Source organism: Hylobates moloch, unplaced genomic scaffold (genome assembly GCF_009828535.3).
Source record: "Hylobates moloch isolate HMO894 unplaced genomic scaffold, HMol_V3 SCAFFOLD_4, whole genome shotgun sequence".
Classification (NCBI taxonomy): domain Eukaryota; kingdom Metazoa; phylum Chordata; class Mammalia; order Primates; family Hylobatidae; genus Hylobates; species Hylobates moloch.
In genome coordinates, this window is record NW_026652279.1 from 61,262,896 (window position 1) to 61,282,376 (window position 19,481).

A 19,481-nucleotide genomic window follows, 5' to 3' on the forward strand; every position below is an offset into this window, starting at 1 on the left:
TTTTGACTGGATTAGAAGGGAAAAGCCAACAGAATAACTCTGGTCTCTCAGTCTCTTGGTGTTGGGAAATTTATAGTTCATTGTTAATTTTTAATTAATTTCTTAAAAAAATAGGCCCAGCCATTCAAAATCAGCCTGGCCAACATGGTGAAACCCCGTCTCTACTAAAAATACAAAAATTAGCCAGGCGTGGTACCTGTAATACCAGCTACTCGGAAGGCTGAGGCAGGAGAATCCTTTGAACCCGGGAAGCAGACGTTGTAGTGAACTGAGATTGCACCACTGTACTCCAGCCTGGGTGACAGAGTGAGACTCCATCTCAAAAAAAAAGAGGCCCAGCCAAGGAAATAGTGCCTCCTGATTTTAGCAAGTGCCTGTGACAAGTTAACACGCAAAATAATTTCAGCCAGTGATAAAATAACCCAGGACAATGTGATAGAGAGCTCAGGCTCAGTTCGAGGGGGCGAGAACGGTGGTTCCTATTGGGAAGTGCAGAGCCGAGCTGAGCAGAAGAATCAAGGCTATGGCAGGGAGTGCATCTGTGAGGTGTGTGAGGTCATCAGCCCAGTCCTGCCCTCAAGGACATCTGGTTTCTTGGCTCTAATTCCCAGAAGAAACAGCTTATCTTAAAGACATTTGGTGGCTTGCCAGAATTATTCACAGCCAGTGAATGGTAGAGTGCAGAAATGGAATCCAGTTCTCTGGGGTGCTGGAGGACAGTGCACTTTCTACAGCACCAAATACTCCTGGTTTAATTTCCCACTGCTGGTCTAACAAATTACCACTAATTACAACTCAAGTTTATTATCTTACAGTTCTAGAGGTCAGAAGTCTGAAATGGGTCTCACAGACGGAGAATCAAGGTGCTGGCAGGGCCACGTTCCCTCTCGGGGCTGCAGGGGAGAATCCCTTTCCTTGCCTTTTCCAGCTTCTAGATGCCTCCTGTGTTCCTGGGTTCCGGGCCTCTTCCTCCATCTTCAAAGCCAGCAGCATGGCATCTTCAAATCTCTCTCACTGACTCTGACCCCTTCTCCTGTTGCCACATCTCCTTCTTCTGAGTCCAATCCTCCTGCCTCCCTCCTTATGAGAACCACTGGGCCTACCTGAATAATCCAGGGTAATCTCCCCAGCCCCAAATCCTGAACTTTAATCATGTCTGCGAAATCCTTTGGACTGCGCCAGGTAACATATTCTCTGTTTCCAGAAAATAAAATATGGACATCTCTGAAGGCCATTATTCAGCTTATCACAACCCTCTTAGGAATGACAGTCAGACCGAGGATCTCTAACAAGCATGAAAACAAAAAAATTTTTAAATCGCCAACAGAAGAGGGGAAGAAGCGAACAGGAATAAAAGGAATCTCTATAGACTCAGGTTCCAAGTCAGCCTGGGAGACAGAAGAGCAAAGTGTCGTCCAGGTCTCACACTTGGCTTGAACAGCTCATAAAAAATACCAGTATATAGGGCCCAATCTCTAGAGACTCTCCTTCAATTAGTCTGAGTGGATCCAGGCATCATTTTTTTAAGACCCCAGATTCTAGAATCAGACTACTCTAATACAGAGACCACTGTGCGCTTGACCTGGGGCATCTTATTTAACTTTGCCTCAATTTCTTCTATAAAATGAGAATGACAATATCAATAAAACTACCTTATAAAGCTGAGGATAAGCAGACATAACACAAGTAAAGTTCTTGCCACACAGTAGGCACTGCCTCATGTCATAAGTTTGTTTCTCCTTCAGATGCCTCAAAGCTGTCCACAGGGGTGTCTTCTTCTTCCTCAGGCAGGAACCCAAAGGGATTCCTGTGTGTCTCAGTGTGAAGGGTAGGGCTGGGAGGCATGCTGAGCTCAGGCTTCCCTGCCCTGCCTGGTTGTGATGGGTTCCAGAAGTGCTATCCCCAATGTGCCAAGGGAAGGGCAAAGTTGCAGCCTCCTCACGGGAGTGCACAAAAACAGGAGTGTGTAGGAAGAAACAATCAGAAAGGCGGGAGCTGGGGGTGGAAAAGGTGTGGTGTGCTGTGCTGTGCAGACGTGAGGAATGCTAAGAGCCATCTGATAGTGATCAAGGCTTAGCTGTCTACTAGAGCTGTGATTCTCAGCCTGGATGCCTATGCAAAACACCTGGGAGAACCATAAAAAATATGCATGGTATCTGATCCCCAACCCAGAACCTATGAAATCAGAGTCTCTTGGGGTGAGGCCTGGGAATCTTTTTTTTTCTTTTGTAAGATCTCCAGATTATTCTAGTCAACTGAAATTGAAACCATGGGTCCCCTATCTTAAAGCTGTACCTAAGCTTGGTTGACCTCGCCAACTGCATCACTAAGTGAAGGAAGGGAGGGGAGAGAGAGACCAGTAATAACTGGGCTCCTATTATGTACCAAGACATTTTACATGCACCCATTAATTTAATCATAATAATTATTATCCCCACTTTAAAGATAATGAGAAAGAGCTGCATTTCATAGGGATTATAATGCAACTCACAATAATGTTGTCACAGAACCAAGACTGAGCCCCAAGTCTATGTCCAAAAAGGAACAAGGGAAGAAAAATGGCATTTATCAAATACCCATCTCTCTAGGAGCTGCATAGCATCCTCTTGATTCCATGAGGTACTATTTTTCTCCCCATTTAACATTTGACAAGAGAGAGACTTAGAAAGGCTGAAAAACTTGCCCAGGTCAAACAGCTTATAAATGGCAAAGCTGGGATCTTAATTCAGGCCTGTCAATTTCTAAACTCCCATCTTCTCTTTCATCATTTCCACTCATCTCCATGCCTCAAAAACTCACTGTAACAACCATAACAAGAACAATGAACAATTATCAAATGCTGGCTCTGTATCAAATACTGTACTGACAGCTTTCTATGTATTATCCTAGGAAAATAAAATGATCGTGGCATAAAGACAAAGCAGTTGGTTGTTTAGACTCAGGTTACTCAATGAATAGCATATGGGCCAGCCGCATCACCTGAGAGAGTCAGAGCTCAGAATCTGCATTTTTAAAAGATCCCTTAAGTACTTTAATGTAAAATGTAAAGTACTAAGTAGTAAGTACTTTAATGTAAAAAAGTACTAAGTATTAAGTACTTTAATGTAAAAAGTACTAAGTATTAAGTACTTTAATGTAAAAGTACTAAGTATTAAGTACTTTAATGTAAGTACTTTAATGAAAAGCCTGCTGTAGATGACTTTTGTTCTGGTTTTTATCTTTCCAGAAAGTTGTTTTAGTAATGTGGAGGTACGGCCTAAGACTCTCCAGTTATCAGGCCTTACAAGGAACGAGCAAAAGATGTAGAAGGAGCCAAGTGTTTCTGTTCTCTGGTTTGAGACGATGTTGGGGAGGGCAGAAGGCACCAAAATATCCTTTCATAAATACAGCTTTTTTTCTCTGAGTGTTCCAGGGTGTTGATCTCTAGGCACACACCATTTGACCCCAAGTACTCTGAGCAGAGATCACTCCTTAACAGGACAAATTACGCTGAATGTGAGACTTGCTAATAGTCCTGTGAAAGCAAGAATGGGATAAAGCAGCACTTCTCAAACTTGAGTAATGTGAAGATCTTGTAAAAAGGAAAAAAATTATTCTTTCAGAGCCAGTATTTTGGCCCAAATCACTTCTATTACAAACTTTCTTAAATAGTAAAAATATTTACATGGACAACTGTAAAAATGAAACAAATTTACAAATTAAGCAAAACTACAAACCCAGCAAAAATCAAATACATGAATGCATCTCAAATATAACAAAAAATGATTTTTGCTAAAATAAATCACCAGCATCATCATGGTACTGATAGCTACAAAGTATCATCTTTTTGGTACAGAATATGTAATTACTGTATGCCCCAAACTGGGGCGTAAATCTCTATTCAAATTCTACAGGACAAAACCGTTTCTGCAACAGATGAACTTAAGGAAAAACAAAAAAGAGATAAAGAACAAATCCACAGATCAAAAGAGACTTGAGTCATATCTGTAATTGCAATGTATGCGCTTTATCTGGATCCTAATTCAAACAAAAATAATTCAGGGTGTTTAATTTCATATGGGTCCTAATAGTATTGCATATATATTTTTTAAAGAATCTTTATTTTGTAAAGATATATGCTAAAATATTATGGATCAAATAATGTGATGAGTTGGATTAGCTTCAAAATTGTGATGGTTAATTTTATGTGTCAATTTGGTGAAAACAACTCAGTTTATGGTCAAAGACCAGTCTAGATGTTACAGTGAATATATTTTTAGATATTATTAACATTTAAATCAGTAGACTTTGAGTAAAGCAGATTACCCTCTATACTGGTGAATGGAGGCTGGAGGGGCAGGAGTCATTCAACCAGTTGAGGGTTTTAAAAGACTGAGGTCTTCTCTAGGATGAATGAATTCTCCCTCGAAACTGCCTTTGATTTTGAGATTGCAACATCAGCTACCCCCTGCGCCCCCACCTCCAGGCCAGCAGATTTCAGATTTGCCAGCCCCTGAAAATTGTGTGAGCCAATTCCTAAATCTCCCTCTCCACATCCCACACACAACCTTTTGGTTATGTCTCTCTAGAGAGCCCAAACTTATACAAATATTACCTGGGGGGCGGGAGAAATGGATGGAAGAATAGATAAAACAAAGTTGGCATGAGTTAGTAATTGTTGAAACTGGATAATCGGTATGTTACACTATTCTATTTTTATATATACTTGAAATTTTCCATTTAAAAAGTTGGGAAGGACAAAAAGAGATGGAAGAGCCAAGGAGCAGAGACACGGTCTTTCTGTACAGGGTCTGTACACGTAGACACGTTGTTCTGATACAACAAAATATCAGAAATCAAGGTTGGCCTAGTATGGTGGCTCACACCCATAACCCCCAGCACTTTGGGAGGCTGAGGCATGTGGATCACTTGAGCCCAGGAGTTCGAAACCAGCCTGGGCAACATAATGAAACCCCATATGTACAAAAAAATACAAAAGTTAGGCATAATGGCATGTGCCTGTAGTCCCAGCTACTCAGGAGGCTGAGGTGGGAGAATCGCTTGAGCCTGGGAGGCAAAGGTTGCAATGAGCTGAGATCACTCCACTGCACTCCATCCTGGGTGACAGAGTGAGACGCTGTCACAAAAATAAAAATAAAAATAAAGGCTGGCCTGAGAAATCTGAGCTTTTGACTCCAAGACTCACAAGGGAGCAGTTACAACCAAAAGGTCTGGTCTTGGAGGTGATTCTTCTCTTGATCTTGAACTTCCAGTCTGATTTAGGCTGTTCCCACTATGCCCCCACAGCGCTTGCACATCCCCTCGCTGCAGCATGGCCTCCCACACTATGCTGAGATGACCTCTTTGAGTCTCCATCTCTTCCCGCTACCCAGGAGCTCCTTATTTATTCAAGCCCCAAGCTTGCACTTTAAAATGTTAAATGACTGAATCAAGGCTATGCTGAGTGTGGGACTAGCTAATGCCCAGTGAAAGAAAGAATGAGGTAAAACAGTGTTTCTCAAACTCATATGCTACTGCCTTCTAGCCCCTGGTTTTTTTCTGTTAATTGTTAAAGCCTACAACTAATTGCTTCATTTTTAATTTCTTCATGTTCTCTGATTTTAAATCCCCCTGAACAACCAAACATTCGAGGTCTTATGGGGGAAAGGAGTGTTTGTGTGGAAACAATGGCATTCACCACCATACAACTTTATAAAATGAACCTTCAAAATTCTTGTCCTTGGTAGGAGACAAAAGCCCATCCAACAAACAGGAGCTTCATTTGTAGTGCTTTCTTTCCAATCTCCTATAAAACAAAAACTATCTGACCCTTAAGGCCTCATATGAAAGTCATTTTTTTACATTGCTCTGCCCTTATGGAAACAGAATTTTAATGTGAATGTTCATTAAAATAAGCTGTTTCTTTGGCTTTGTCATAGTGTTCTGCATGCTTTTGGAATAAATTCATTGATTCTACAATCAGAATTTAAAATCCTAGGATACTTCATTTATAAATTAAATAAATGATTTAAAAAACAGTACAATGCCAGCTTTTCTTTCAAACTTAGCTTATAGAGGGAGAAGGAAACTGCGTTTAAAAAAAAGAGAGAGACAGAGCAGAGCATCTAAATTCCAATCTCCTTTAAATTCAAATTTAGACAAGAAAAGGTGGAGAGTTTCTAGTCTGCCATGCTTCATGGAAAATGTTCTGACTCCTGTACAGAAAAAAACAAGGGGTCCAAGTGAGTTGAAGTCTCCTTCCATCCTGCCTCCTCCTCTGTCCCTTCATTTCACTCTTAAAGTCATTACTTCAGCCCCAAGAAATCCCCACCTTCGATTCTGCCCTCACTTCACAGAAGGTCAGGTATACAAATTCATGACAAAACCTCAAAGTAAATGAAAATGAACCAAGAGAATAAATCAACAACTTCCTCCTGGCCTGCCACTGCCCAAGTTGGGTTGCACACCCCTGAGGGAGAGCAAGGATCCCTGAGAAAACGAAATATAGAGCCTTACAGCCTTAGAGATGTGAAAGGTTCCCAGAAAATGCATCAGTAATCTATGTTGACAGTCATGCTGGAATACAACCCATGTTTTTAGTTCCTTTCCTTCAACCCTTGGCACCACTGTGGACATCTGAAGGTAGAGTGACCACACTTAGCAACAACAAAAGTGCAGAACACCCAGTGAAATTTAAATTTCACGTAAACAACAAGTCGTTTTTGAGCACAAGTATGTTCCATATAGTGCATGTGTTGTTTATTCAAAATTCAAATTTCACTAAGGATTCTGCATTTTATGTGGTGATCCGTGAAGGGATTTCCATTGGGTAATGAACATTGCAACAGCCCAGGGTGAAGATTTCTCAAGCAACACCAATCTTATCTGGTGTCCTGAGTTGTCTTGGTTGTGACTTCCAGATATTTTCAAATCTCTATTTGAACATTCTATGCTTTTCTGAAGTATACCCAGGCTATTCCTAAACCAAAAGTGGTCCTGTGCCTCATTAATACAATTAGAAATTTGGTCTAAAATGTCGGTGGTTCCATCAAGTGAACTGAAGATTCCTTGGCCAAAGTTGCATTGCAAGAGGTCATTATGAACTGGTATATCTTTCTTCTCCATCAACAGATACTAAAACACCCACAGTAAAATTGCAGGACAGGATGGAGAGAGATCTGGAAATCTTCAGATGTTAAAAATAGGTCTATTTCATATTTCATAAGGTTGGAACCCTTGGTCAAGGAAAATTTCCAATGTTTCTCCCAACCTCGTCACAATTCCCAGCATTCTGTAACCACAGTCACGGAATCATTAGTTTTTTGCTGGTTCTGAGCAAATAGAAAAAAAGGCCAAAGTCTTGGGCCCAAAGTAAGAAGGACTATCATGAGGGTAGCTGAGAATGATGGCACTATATTCACCTTGTTCCTTTGAACAGATTTTTAAAATATAGTATACAAGACATTTGAATTCTTGTTGGAGTTTTGTTTCTTTTCTTGTCATCAAATACTGCAGTAATATATAGACATTTCAGTCACCATAAAGGAGTTTTTGAAATACTTTTTTATTGACCCTCATTTATTCTCACTTTACAAATATCTGTGGTGCACTAACTCTGGACCAGGTGTCCTAGTCCTCTCTTGTTGACTAACTGCTACACACTACATCTTCCAAAGAGATCAATAGAAAGAAAGGTGATCTCTTGCTCAGTCATTCCTGATGTAGGTGGTGTCCTAAAAAGCATATATATTACAATTTTAAATTACATTTATGTATTTTAAATACCTATTTTAAAATACTGACATAAATAGAGAATATGAGATTTTTATGTCTTCATCCAAAAAATTCAGAAACATGATGATAGCCACATGGACTCACTTTGTGCCTGTGACTGCAAATATAAAAGCCAACCTTGAACTAGATTCTTCCTTCCACTTAAAGCTTCCTAATTCGCAAAGGACCTTGCTTAATTACTTAGGGGACTCTAAAACAGTCTGTTCTTTGTACCTTAATTTGTTGGAGTTGTGACCGGTCTGTTGCAATCTAAAACTAATGGATTTCGAAAGAGAAAAGAAAATCTAGAATTTTTTTGGCAGATAATTTTTTTCATCTAAAATAACAAAGTTATTTATGGCTAACTTGCCTGAAGTCTATCTGCCGTACTATCTAAAGAACCCAACCCCAAGGGGTACAAATTACTTTTAGCCTCATGGTGTCAACTGATGAGAAAACTAAGGCTTAGCAAAGATAAATGACTCTTGAAAAGGTTCCCACAGCTAGTTTAATGGCAGAGCTGGGGTTTGAAGCTAGTTTGATGGACGCCAGAACCTGAGCTCTTGTTAATATTCTTTCTTCCCTGGGAGGTAGTGGCCCTTAGCATTTAAAGAATGATGACTCAAGTATGCCTGGCCCAGAAGAAAATGCAAGGCTAGAGTAGAAATATGGGAAGATGGCTGAAGATGAGACTCTAAGAGCTCCTCAAGCTAAAGAGCCTGGCAGTAGAACATGCTTCTCTGCAAACGGTGTCATTGCCCATAGAAGGAAAAGGTAAAGGTGAAAAGTGAGAGACATACAGAAGCTAACAGCACACTGCTCCTCTGCCAGGAGCAGGGTGCTATCAGGGAAGTTACATGGGCTAAATGGTATTTCAGGAAGATTAACTTGGCAGCATCACAGAGAGTATATGAAAGGGAGAAAGAGGCTGGAGGCAAGGAAACTAGTTAAGTGGCTGCTGCAGACGCTCATTTCCCAGATGGTGAGTCTGAGTCAGAGCCAGGGGAGAGAACAGGGAATCAAGGGACAAATGTGAGTGTTATTCACTACCCACCATGAAGGAAGAACAGACCAGCCCCGGGACCTCCAAGGCCAGGACTGTGGTCAGTGATGCTTCTGAGGCAGAGAGAAGAAAGGAAGGAAAAGTGCTTCCAGAGCCAGTACTACTTGTCACATCGCTGCAGCCTAGAGTACATGCCTGTCCTGCCTGTCTCCCCATACCACAAGCTCTGAAAAGTCAGGGGACACTTCATGGGTCTGTTTCTCCCCATTGCTGACCACAAGTGTTTGGGAGTCTCAAGAAATACTCCCCCGCAGGCTGTTTCCTCTACCTGGAATGCTCTGTCTCCACTTTTGGCTGGAAACTCCGTGTAGCAAGAGCCTCCCTCAAGGCACAGCACAAATGTGTCTTCCTCAGAGAGGGCTTCCATGGGCCAGCTGAATGAAGTTAGGTCTTCTCCTTTTTCCTTTCCATAGAAACTTGTCCTCACAGTATGCATCACAATGTGTAATTTTGTATTTGTTTTTTTTTTTACATTTATTTTTAAAATATCTTTCTGTTGCTGTTGTTGCTTTTCTACCTTCCCCCCATCAGACATAAGCTCCACAAAGTGCTGCCCAGCAGAAACACAGTGCAAGACACATATTTAATTTTAATTTTTCAGTAGCCACATTTTTAAAAGTAAAAAGAAACCAGTGAAATTAAGCTTAATAATATATTTCATTTAGCCAAATATATCCAAAATGTTGTCATTTAAATATGTGCTCAATAGAAAAAAATTATTAATGAGATAGTTGGCATTCCATTTTTTTCTCTTTTTCTTTTTTTTTAGAGACAGGGTCTTGCTTTGTTGCCCAGGTTGGAGTGCAGTGGCTCAGTCATAGCTCACTACAGTCTCAAACTCCTGGACTCAAGTTATCCTCCTGCCTCAGTCTCCCAAATAGCTAGGACTACAGGCACACATCACCATGCCCAGCTAATTTTTTTATTTTTTTAAAGACAAGGTCTCACTATGTTGCCCAGACTTGTCTCCAACTCCTGGCCACAGCAATCCTCCTGCTTCTGCCTCCCAAAGTGCTGGGATTACAGGTGTGAGCCACCATGCCTGGCCTTTTTTTCTTTTTGTACTAAGTCAACATTTCCAGACTTGTGTGAAAATTAAGACCACATATTAGGAATTTAAAAGCAAGACTGACATTTATAAAAATGTCATTGCAGGAAGGAAGGCGAGCTTACTGGTCAGCAATTGAAGACTACCTCAGAAACACATCAAAGACTGGCTTTTTATAGGAAAAGCCTCCACAGACTCAAAAAGCCTCTAGTCTCCTGCCCATAGGAAAGCATGCCCTGGAAATGGCGTGGAGACAACGCGGAGTGTTAACTACCCCAACTTCTGTGTGTATTTCACACTTACAACACATCTCAATTGGGACTAGCTACGTTTCAATTGTTCGATAGCCACATGTGGCTCGTACCATATTGGACAATGCAAAACTTGCAGGATGCCTGACAAACATTACTTACCTAATAAAGAGCTGATGTATGAAGGCAGGGGAAAGGGAAAAGAGAAGGAAAAGAGGAAGAGAAAAAAGATAGATGGGAAGGAAAAAGAAATTAACATCTGTTGAGTAGTTACTATGTTAGATTCTTTCCTACAACAATAAATTATGTCATTTAATTATATATCAACCCTGGTGAGAGAGGTATTATGAGAACCACCTTTATAAATGAGGACACTGGTTTGGAGATGTCATGTCACTTGCCCAAGATCATGCTGCCTTTTGGATGAAAGAAGCAGGATAGAGAAAGCAGTCTCCCCCACCATCCTCTCGCACTCACAGAAGCCACACATAACAAGTCTCTTCAAGCCAGCTTGCCATCTAGATTTCTTTCTCCTCCAATGGAAACTTTCCAGGGTTTCTATGAGTGAATCCCACAGACATTCTCCTTCCAAAAGTATGATCTGACCATTACAGGCTAATGTAGAAGTCTCCTCTCCCTCCTTAAGTGATCCTTATTTCATTAGCTGCTGTTGCCCATTAGAATTCTACTATGACCAAACAAAATGGTGGCACTTGAAGTTCCACTCTCTAGCTTTATGCAGTTCCCTTCCTTCCTTCATTCAATTAGCACACTTCCCAGATAACTCTGTTCAAAAAGGAATAAGAAGGAGAAAGAGAAGAAAGAAAAAGAAGAAGGAGGAGGAGGAGGAGAAGGAGAAGAAAGAGGAGAAGGAAGAGAAAGGAAGAGGAGGAGAAGGAAGAGAAAGGAAGAGGAGGAGAAGGAAGAGAAAGGAGGAGGAGAAGGAGGAGAAAGAGAGAAAGGAGGAGGAGGAGAAGGAGAAAGAGGAGAAAGGAGGAAGAGAAGGAAGAAGAGAAGGAGGAGGGGAAGGGAGGAGGAGGAGGAGGAAGAGGAAAAAAGATTCAAGCTAAAAGTCATCTCATCTCAGCCAGGGAACCTCCTCTGACCACTCTCCAAATGCAAGAATCTTCCCCCTCTTCTGTGTTCCCACAGAACCCAATGGAATTTCTCATGCATATCATCATTGTTTACTTCTTGGATCTCACTCACTGCGCTGTGAGCTCCTGAAAGGCAGAGACTATGACTTTAATCTTTATATTCCCAGTACCCAGAATTTATTGAATAGGGTTGTTAAATGAGTAAATAAATGAATGAATGGATGGATGAGCCCATAGCTCTGTTTAAATGTAAGAACCACCACCTGGTACCACACAGTCACAAGGGCTAAAAGAGGACTAGTATGTACTCTTGCAGTAGCTGAATTCCACCCAGACCAGTTATCCAGGTGTGGTTCACGGCAACACAAACAGACAACATCAGCAGAATGTCTATGACCCCTGCAACCACTGCATAAGAAGTGATGTTCTAAGCGATGCAGAAGATGTAGCAAAGCTGGGAGGTCAGGAACCTGTGGAAGTCATGTGAAATAACCCCAGAATATGGTAGGATGGAAAGAAGCAGTGCTAAGCATTAGAGTTTGGCCACAGAGCCAAGGATCCTGGTCATGCTGGCCTGGAGGGGACAGGGGACATGCAGTGTTGGCATCCTTCTAACCCTTCCTTCTAGAAGGACAGGTGGTGGCAGACTGCACCAAGCAATGGGCGCAACCACAGAACCTTAGTTCTCCCAAACTTACAACATCCTGGGAAAGTACGTCCACCCTCTAGGATCATCTTCAAAGATGTTTATGGACAAGACACTTTGTTGCACCTTGAGCTTGTGGTCTATGCTAGGTCTTGGGCCAGAACTTCTAACCTTAGCTATAGCATATCTGTGTGCCCCCAGTGGGAACAGGTGTGCCAGAGGGAAACACAAATCCCCTAAGCCCCAGGAACAGCCAGGTGAGGGTGAGGGGGCAAGGACTATAGTAGCCAGACCCCGATGGCCTACTGCCTAGGAATGAGCCCTCCCATCTATATAAATCATGTCATGTCCATGTATACTGTGACATGAAAAAGGTTGGGAAGCATTGATTAGACTATAGGCCAGCAGCAGAGAGTTAGAACTTTTAAGAAGAACTTCATTTTGACAGGTCAAGGAGATTGAAGTCTCTCAAATGTGAGTCCAAGCCAAGGCCAGTCTATTTGCGTGGATGTTTCTGTGAATTCAGAAGGAGGATGGAACACTGGGGCCTTGCACCATTGAAAATAAATAACAAAATGCACAAGAGTAAGTGCCAGACTGTCAACAAAGGTGCAATCCAGAAAAACAAACAAATCAAGGGAGTGATACTGCATTTCCCACACAGCTGTGACACACAGGTCAAGGGCCAGAGTCAGCCCCCAAACCACTGTCTGGCACCTCAACACCTCGCTTCCCAACAGGGTATCGTCAAGGGAAGAATTACTCCTTAGAGTAGCTTCACAGACAACCAAGGAGGGGTGGGGAAGGGATTGTTATTGTCAGTGTAGCTGGGCCCACTACCCCCACCCCCAATAGTTACTCTCCTGTTACTGTTTATCTTTGTCTTTTCAAGTATAGATTGGAACTCAATACTGGACAGAGCTGGGCAGGTGTATAACTGGAGTACCATAATGCTGCCTAAGAAGGACTTGGGATGTTAGGAAAGCCTGGCTTCTACAGAACTCTTACCATCTGAAACAACAAGCAAACGTATAAAAATAAATACTCCTCATTACTACTAAGCTGGGCAGAAATATACTTCACAGTCATGGAAACTGGCCCAGAGCTGTACTAGGGCCAGCCTAGAGGACGTGGGCAGGAGCTGAATGTGGCAAAGAGGCTCTGGCTGCTTGATCAGACGTCAGGACAGCCCCACCTGCCACAGCAGCTCTGGCTGACATCACTGTCTCTCTAGATCCTCAGTGGGCAGAAAAAGGCCAACACAACTGGCACAGAATGAGGTGGGATGGACAGCCCCAGGGTGTGTGCGTACGTGCTGCAGCTGGTGTGGCAATGTCATATTCCTAGCCAAGGAGAAGCCACCTCTGAGATCCATATCAGAAAGGGGAAATGAGGCTGGGCGTGGTGGCTCACACCTGTAATCCCAGCATTTTGGAAGGCCGAGGCGGGCAGATCACCTGAGGTCGGAAATTCGAGACCAGCCTGACCAACATGGAGAAACCCCATCTCTACTAAAAATACAAAATTAGCCAGGCATGGTGGTACATGCCTGTAATCCCAGCTACTTGGGAGCTGAGGCAGGAGAATCACTTGAACCCAGGAGGCAGAGGTTGTGGTGAGCCAAGATTGCACCATTGCACTCCAGCCTGGTCAACTGGAAACTCGGTCTCAAAAAAAGAAAGAAAGAAAGAAAGGGAAAATGAAAGCTAAACCCTACCATATCCCATCTCACCTGGAGGTGCAGACGTTGCCCAGACCCCATCCATTCACATTGCCTTTGGGGAACTTAGGAAGTATCAGAGGGAATTTAAGCTCTACTAAATCCCAAATTAAAAGGCATCCATGACCTTCACAGAGCTTCACACACTAAACTTTCCTTCTAGCTTCGAAAGGGGTTCTTTAACATTTTGAAAATTACCAGAAAGCAGATATCCCCCTTCATGAAAGCTAATGAAACATTCACTGACTCGTGATCCATCATGGGCCAAAGAAGACTGGGTGTCTTCTTGATGTGGATCCCATCCTCATACTGCAAAGGTTGCTTCCAGGTCCCAGCCTGGCTGTGACACCATGATGTGATTGACTTATTTGCTCCTCCTCTTTGTTCTCCTACCTCCTGGAGCAAGACAGAGAAAGTGAGAGGCTTTTCTTGGTGATGAGACACTCTCCTTTCACTATGTTGGGTCAGGAAATGGTGAAGGCAGAGGTTGCTGTTGTCCAAAAGCATAAGTTAGGTTGGCAACCTGTGCCTGCCTGCTCCAAGAAAGCAGGGAAAAGACTAGAAGCAGAGGCCCAGCCCCACAAGGGACCATACTTACCTGCATAGTCAGAGGTTTGTGTGGGGCGTACAAGAGGGGCTAGAGAGGTTATTTTTAAAAAGCTCTGCAGGTAGGTACCCAATGTATAAGGCCACTGGATAATAGAGCAGAAGGTATCATTTCCAGAACCCAGCAAGGGCAGAAAAGAGGGCCCCACCAAGCTATCCTTTAACTAGCATCTACTAGCATCTTAACATAGCCCTAAAGAAAAACCCAAAAGTCATATTCTGTGCTCTCAAACAATTATTTTTTTCATGGAACAAAAATGGTGAGGCCTCAGTGAATAAACAAGAGGAAGACAAGGCAACGAGCACTGCTGGTTGGTAATAACAAGAAGGCACTGTCTGCAAATTGTGTTCAGAGCTCTGCAGGGGAGCTCTTTCTCAATGAGACCTGCTCTCATCACCTTATTTAAAATTGCCTCAATACCCTACCCTCTCTTCCTGCTTGATTTTCCCTGTGACACATTCCCTTTTAATACACCCATAATTACTGACTTGTTTTCTTTATTGCATTCCTCCCTCACTAGAATGAAAGCTCCATGTATACAGGATTTTTTTTCTATTTTTCTTCACTGCCTAATCCTTAGCTGTTAGAACTGTGCCTGGCATATAGTAAGCTGTTCAGTACCTAAGTGTTGAGTGGATAAATGGATGGATGGGAAGGATGGATAAAAAGAGTGCCTGGTAGACCTAACGCTTCAGCTGCCAGGTTCCTAAAGGTCCCAGAGGAAGAAAATGCTACAGAAATCAAGAGAAGCATTTAAGGCACATATCTTCAACATCAACTCTTCCTATCCAACCACAATGCTAGATCCCAACAAAAAATGAAATAAAATTTCTACAGAATCATCAGCATTAGGATAGTATTAACTTTGCCTTGATCAGCCACAACCCACAATAAGTTACTTGCACAATGTCATAAATACACAGTACAGTCAGATTCAAACTAGGTCTTTATGAATCAAAAGTTCTTGCTCTTTTCACATTATCACACCAAAGGTTACTGCAGAAATGCCAAACTAACCTTTGGGTGTTTAAATCCCATTTTCCCTTCTGAGTCATTGGTCATCCTTGGTCTCAGTAGATCAAGCACGTTAGAACTGTGGCAGAAGGGACAAGAATGAAGCAGCCAAAATTGAGCCTTTGTTTCTTAGGTAATGCTGAAAAGTTTCTGGAATAAAAAAATCAATAGGCTGAAACTTGACATCTTACAGTCAGTTTTACACACGCGCACACACACACACACACACACCTGTATGCATGTCAAAACCAACTAGTAAGCAAACACAGTATTAAAACTTACCACACTTTTACCTCTGCTCAAGTCCCCCACAAATCATGAGTACTGAAGATGTGCCACTAAGTAGCTAACAATCCTGGGAGATACTGCTTAATGCTCAAGTCAATTTCACCAGCATACACATTGCAACAGCTCCAGAAAACTCTTTTCTTCCTCCCACTCACATGCTTCCCCCGGGCGTTGTACTCATTGCCAGTGGCCTCCACCTCCACCCAACTTACAGAAACCTTACATAGCACCCTGCAATTAATGTCATCAGCCATGCAAATCTGATTGTCAACCCATGGAACATGCTCACAGCTCACCAGAAGACATTGTCCTTTACAATCAGGGAGGCACTACTGAGTCACCATTAGCAGATTTTTCCTTAATGGCTATATAGTAACTACACTCATTTATTCACATTTTTACCAAGTCTGCCTCTTGATTATTTGACCAGCCAGCTTAGCTGTTCAGTGTGTAAGCATGGAAAAGTAAAGGCTCCCACAGGGAACAGGGCCACCCATCGCTTTGCTTTTCTCACCTGGGCCAACCTGCCAAGCCAACCATCTCACACTCATCTTAACCCACACAAGGGGAACAGACGAACACTCCAGTCTGCACCTCTCACCTGAGTCTGAACACAAATATGACTCAGGAATGAATATTCACAGTCGTTAGTGCTAGTTTCAGCACTTGTACCTGCCAGTCAATAAGGCCATTTCTTGTCTCTTGCTTAAGAAATAAGGCCTGCTGGAATGAGTGTGGAGTGCACGTATGAAATAAATAAGAAGGTGTATTGTCTTGTTACCATAAAACAAAGTAAACCAAGATTTTAAAAATGACTTCTTTTCAAAGGACAGAAGTATCACATATTGCCAAGACCTGAATCACCCTTTTAACTACAGACTTTAAATAAGTATGCAAGCTGTACTAGAAGAAGAAAAGAGACCTCTGCAAACCTTCTGTTAAAGGAGATTAAACATTAAATCAATTAAGACAAGAGTATGGACAGCCGTTTCATACAGTGCACATGTGGATACAGAAACTTGGAAAAAAGTGATTAAATGGGCCCTTGATTCTAATTTCTCACTCCTGTTACACTTGAGCGACCTGAAAGCATAGAGGCAGAACCAGCTATGCAACCTGTGGGGCCCGGATGCAAAATGAATCTTTCAGCAGACTTCCAACAAAAAGTTTGAGAAGACTGGCTTCCTTTTTTCTCTTTCTGCTTCTTAACTAGCCTTCCCCTTCATACTGTTCAGGGTCTCAGTGGAACTAACCAGCAGACCCTCCTAAACCCCATAACCACCTCCAATCAAAACCCACTTATCTCATGAATCAAACAGTTCCTCTAATAAATTAATTTTAGAAACGTGGCTAATGATGGTGGATGGCTTGGAGGTGGAGGTAAGCCCAAAAGTGAGGCCTGTAAACAAGCCCATTTAAACCACAGTCTTTTCTTTTTTTTTTTTTTTTTTTATTATACTTTAGGTTTTAGGGTACATGTGCACAATGTGCAGGTTTGTTACATATGTATCCATGTGCCATGTTGATTTCCTGCACCCATTAACTCGTCATTTAGCATTAGGTATATCTCCTAATGCTGTCCCTCCCCCCTCCCCCAACCCCACAACAGTCCCCGGAGTGTGATGTTCCCCCTCCTGTGTCCATGAGTTCTCATTGTTCAATTCCCACCTATAAGTGAGAACATGCGGTGTTTGGTTTTTTGTCCTCGCGATAGTTTACTGAGAATGATGTTAAACCACAGTCTTTTCTAAAAGGATGCCACATAAGAACGGCTTTTTCCAATCACAAGCATCACGGCCCTTTCAATAAGAGGAAGATGCTCAGCTAATTAAGCTAACTTGCTCATGATTTTTCCAGCTGCACAGAGAACACCAGAAACAATATTCATTGACGTTTATCCTCACTTTTTTATTCACCACAGACTCAGAGTTGCCCTCCAAGAATTGTTTCCCAAATCACATCCACAGTAATAAAGAATATCAGCTTGGATGCTCAAATATTTCCTTGTCAATTAAGGAAAAATATGAAAGGCTGATCTTTGGCCTGGGGACAGTGGGAAAGAGGATATTTCTAAACGTCATTTGTTAACTAACACATGGAAAAGGAAAGTAATGATGTGCCAAACCATGAAGGAAAGATGATACACTTCAAGCCTGTGGCTTTTCCTGAAAACTTACTTTTTCAGACATTATCAAGTTCCTCATTGAGAATATTCCATTCCCAGCCAGGTGCAGTGGCTCATGCCTATAATCCCAGCACTTTGAGAGGCCAAGGCGGGCAGATCACCTGAGGTCAGAAGTTCAAGACCAGCCTGGCCAACATGGCGAAACCCTGTCTCTACTAAAAATACAAAAAATTAGTCAGGCGTGGTGGCACATGCCTGTAATCCCAGCTACTTTGGAGGCTGAGGCAGGAGAATCACTTCAACCCAGAAGGCAGAAGTTGCAATGATTCCAGATTGTGCCACTGCACTCCAGCCTGGGTGACAGAGCGAGACTCTGTCAAAAAAAAAAAAGAAAGAAAAATTTCATTCCCACATCTGGCAATATGCCTCATGATTCAGCACCATCAGTGATTGAGAACACATGCAAAGGAAAATTCAAAGGCTTAACCAGGCTTAATGTGAGAGCAGATGCTGTTCTCCATAAAATGCGGGCCCGGAGCTCTCTGGGAGCAGGGATGGGTGTTTTTCCAAAGATAGCCCCCATCTTTTCACTTCCCAAGGACTCATCTCATGCCAGGGAGAGGATACCTCACAGTAAAAATCTCCTCTCAGTTGACCTCTTTCCATTCCCAACTTTTCAAAAACTATTTCCTTCAACACATTATGAAAAGAAAAATGGGGTCTCTTAATTTCAGAAAAATTGAAGAAGTATCCCCTAAGGTGGTATATAATTTCTATTTCCAATCCAAATATAAGATTCACAGAAACAAGGAGGAAAAATATCCCCTCATAGCATTTTCTGAATCTTTACAATTTCTGTGTCAATGAGAACCTGGAGAGAGTTGCTGAAAGAAAGGCAATCATGAGTTTGGGGAGAAAAGGAAGGAGAATAAAGAGAACAGAAAAAAGCGAGGACATGGGAATAAGACTGCGATGGAGGTAAAGGAAACTTCTCTTGATTTTGCCTTTAGTGGTTTCACATTGGTAAGCTAACTCTCTTCCTGTCGAAAAATCAACTCCCAACTGAGAACCAATCAGAACACAGCCACTTATCAGGGCACAGAAGCAGTTTCATCAACTCACTTTTACTCATTATCACCACAAAATATAAGTCATTATGTATGAAGCCAAAAGTAAAACCAGCAACACTTATCACAATTAACATCAATTAGATTATATCAAGTTTCCAGTCCATTTCTCTCCAGAAAGCATAATCTTGCCCTTGATTGAGACTTCCTAGTATCATGTCCAGGAGTATGGAAGGCAATCCGGAGCTCATTAGATAAAAGCAGAGAGCTCTCACCTACGCTCTCGCTTTTTAACTTTTTTTACGGATACATAATCATTGTACATATTTAGTGCTATTTGGATACATGCATACAATGTGTAATGATCAAGTTAGAGTATCTGGGATATCTATCACCCCTGAAATGTTTATCATTTCTTTGTATTGGGAGCATTTCAAATCTTCTCTTCTAGCTATTTTGAAATATATAATATATTGTTGTTAATGATAGTCACCCTACTGTGCTATCAAACACTAGAACTTATTTTTCTATATGAACGTATATTTGTACCCATTAACCAACCTCTCTTCATCCTCCTCCCATACCCTTCCCAGCCTCTAGTAACCACCATTCTACTCTCTAATTTCCTGAGATCAACTTTTTTAGTTCTCATGTATTAGTAAGAACACGTGATATTTGTCTTTCTGTGCCTGGCTTGTTTAACTTAACATACTGACCTGCAGTTCCATCATATTGCTACAAATGACAGGATTTCATTCTTTTTGTGGCTCAATATTTCATTGTATATCTATATACCACATTTT

At 41.9% G+C, this 19,481-nt stretch overlaps 1 protein-coding gene across 2 annotated transcripts in view; it reads right to left on the bottom strand.

The window, feature by feature from the left end:
* The window catches only part of TMEM45A (transmembrane protein 45A), a 75,131-nt gene that overhangs the window by 37,936 nt on the left and 17,714 nt on the right, over window positions 1-19,481 (bottom strand). Inside the window, exon 1 of one of the 2 annotated variants that reach the window (XM_058438177.1) lies at window positions 15,202-15,348. The exons of the other annotated variant lie outside the window; for it this stretch is intronic. Within the exon in view, the coding sequence (XP_058294160.1) occupies window positions 15,202-15,246 (45 nt within the window). The 5' untranslated portion in view covers window positions 15,247-15,348. Of the gene's footprint in view, window positions 1-15,201; window positions 15,349-19,481 lie in introns of those variants that run through there. 2 annotated transcript variants of the gene reach the window in all.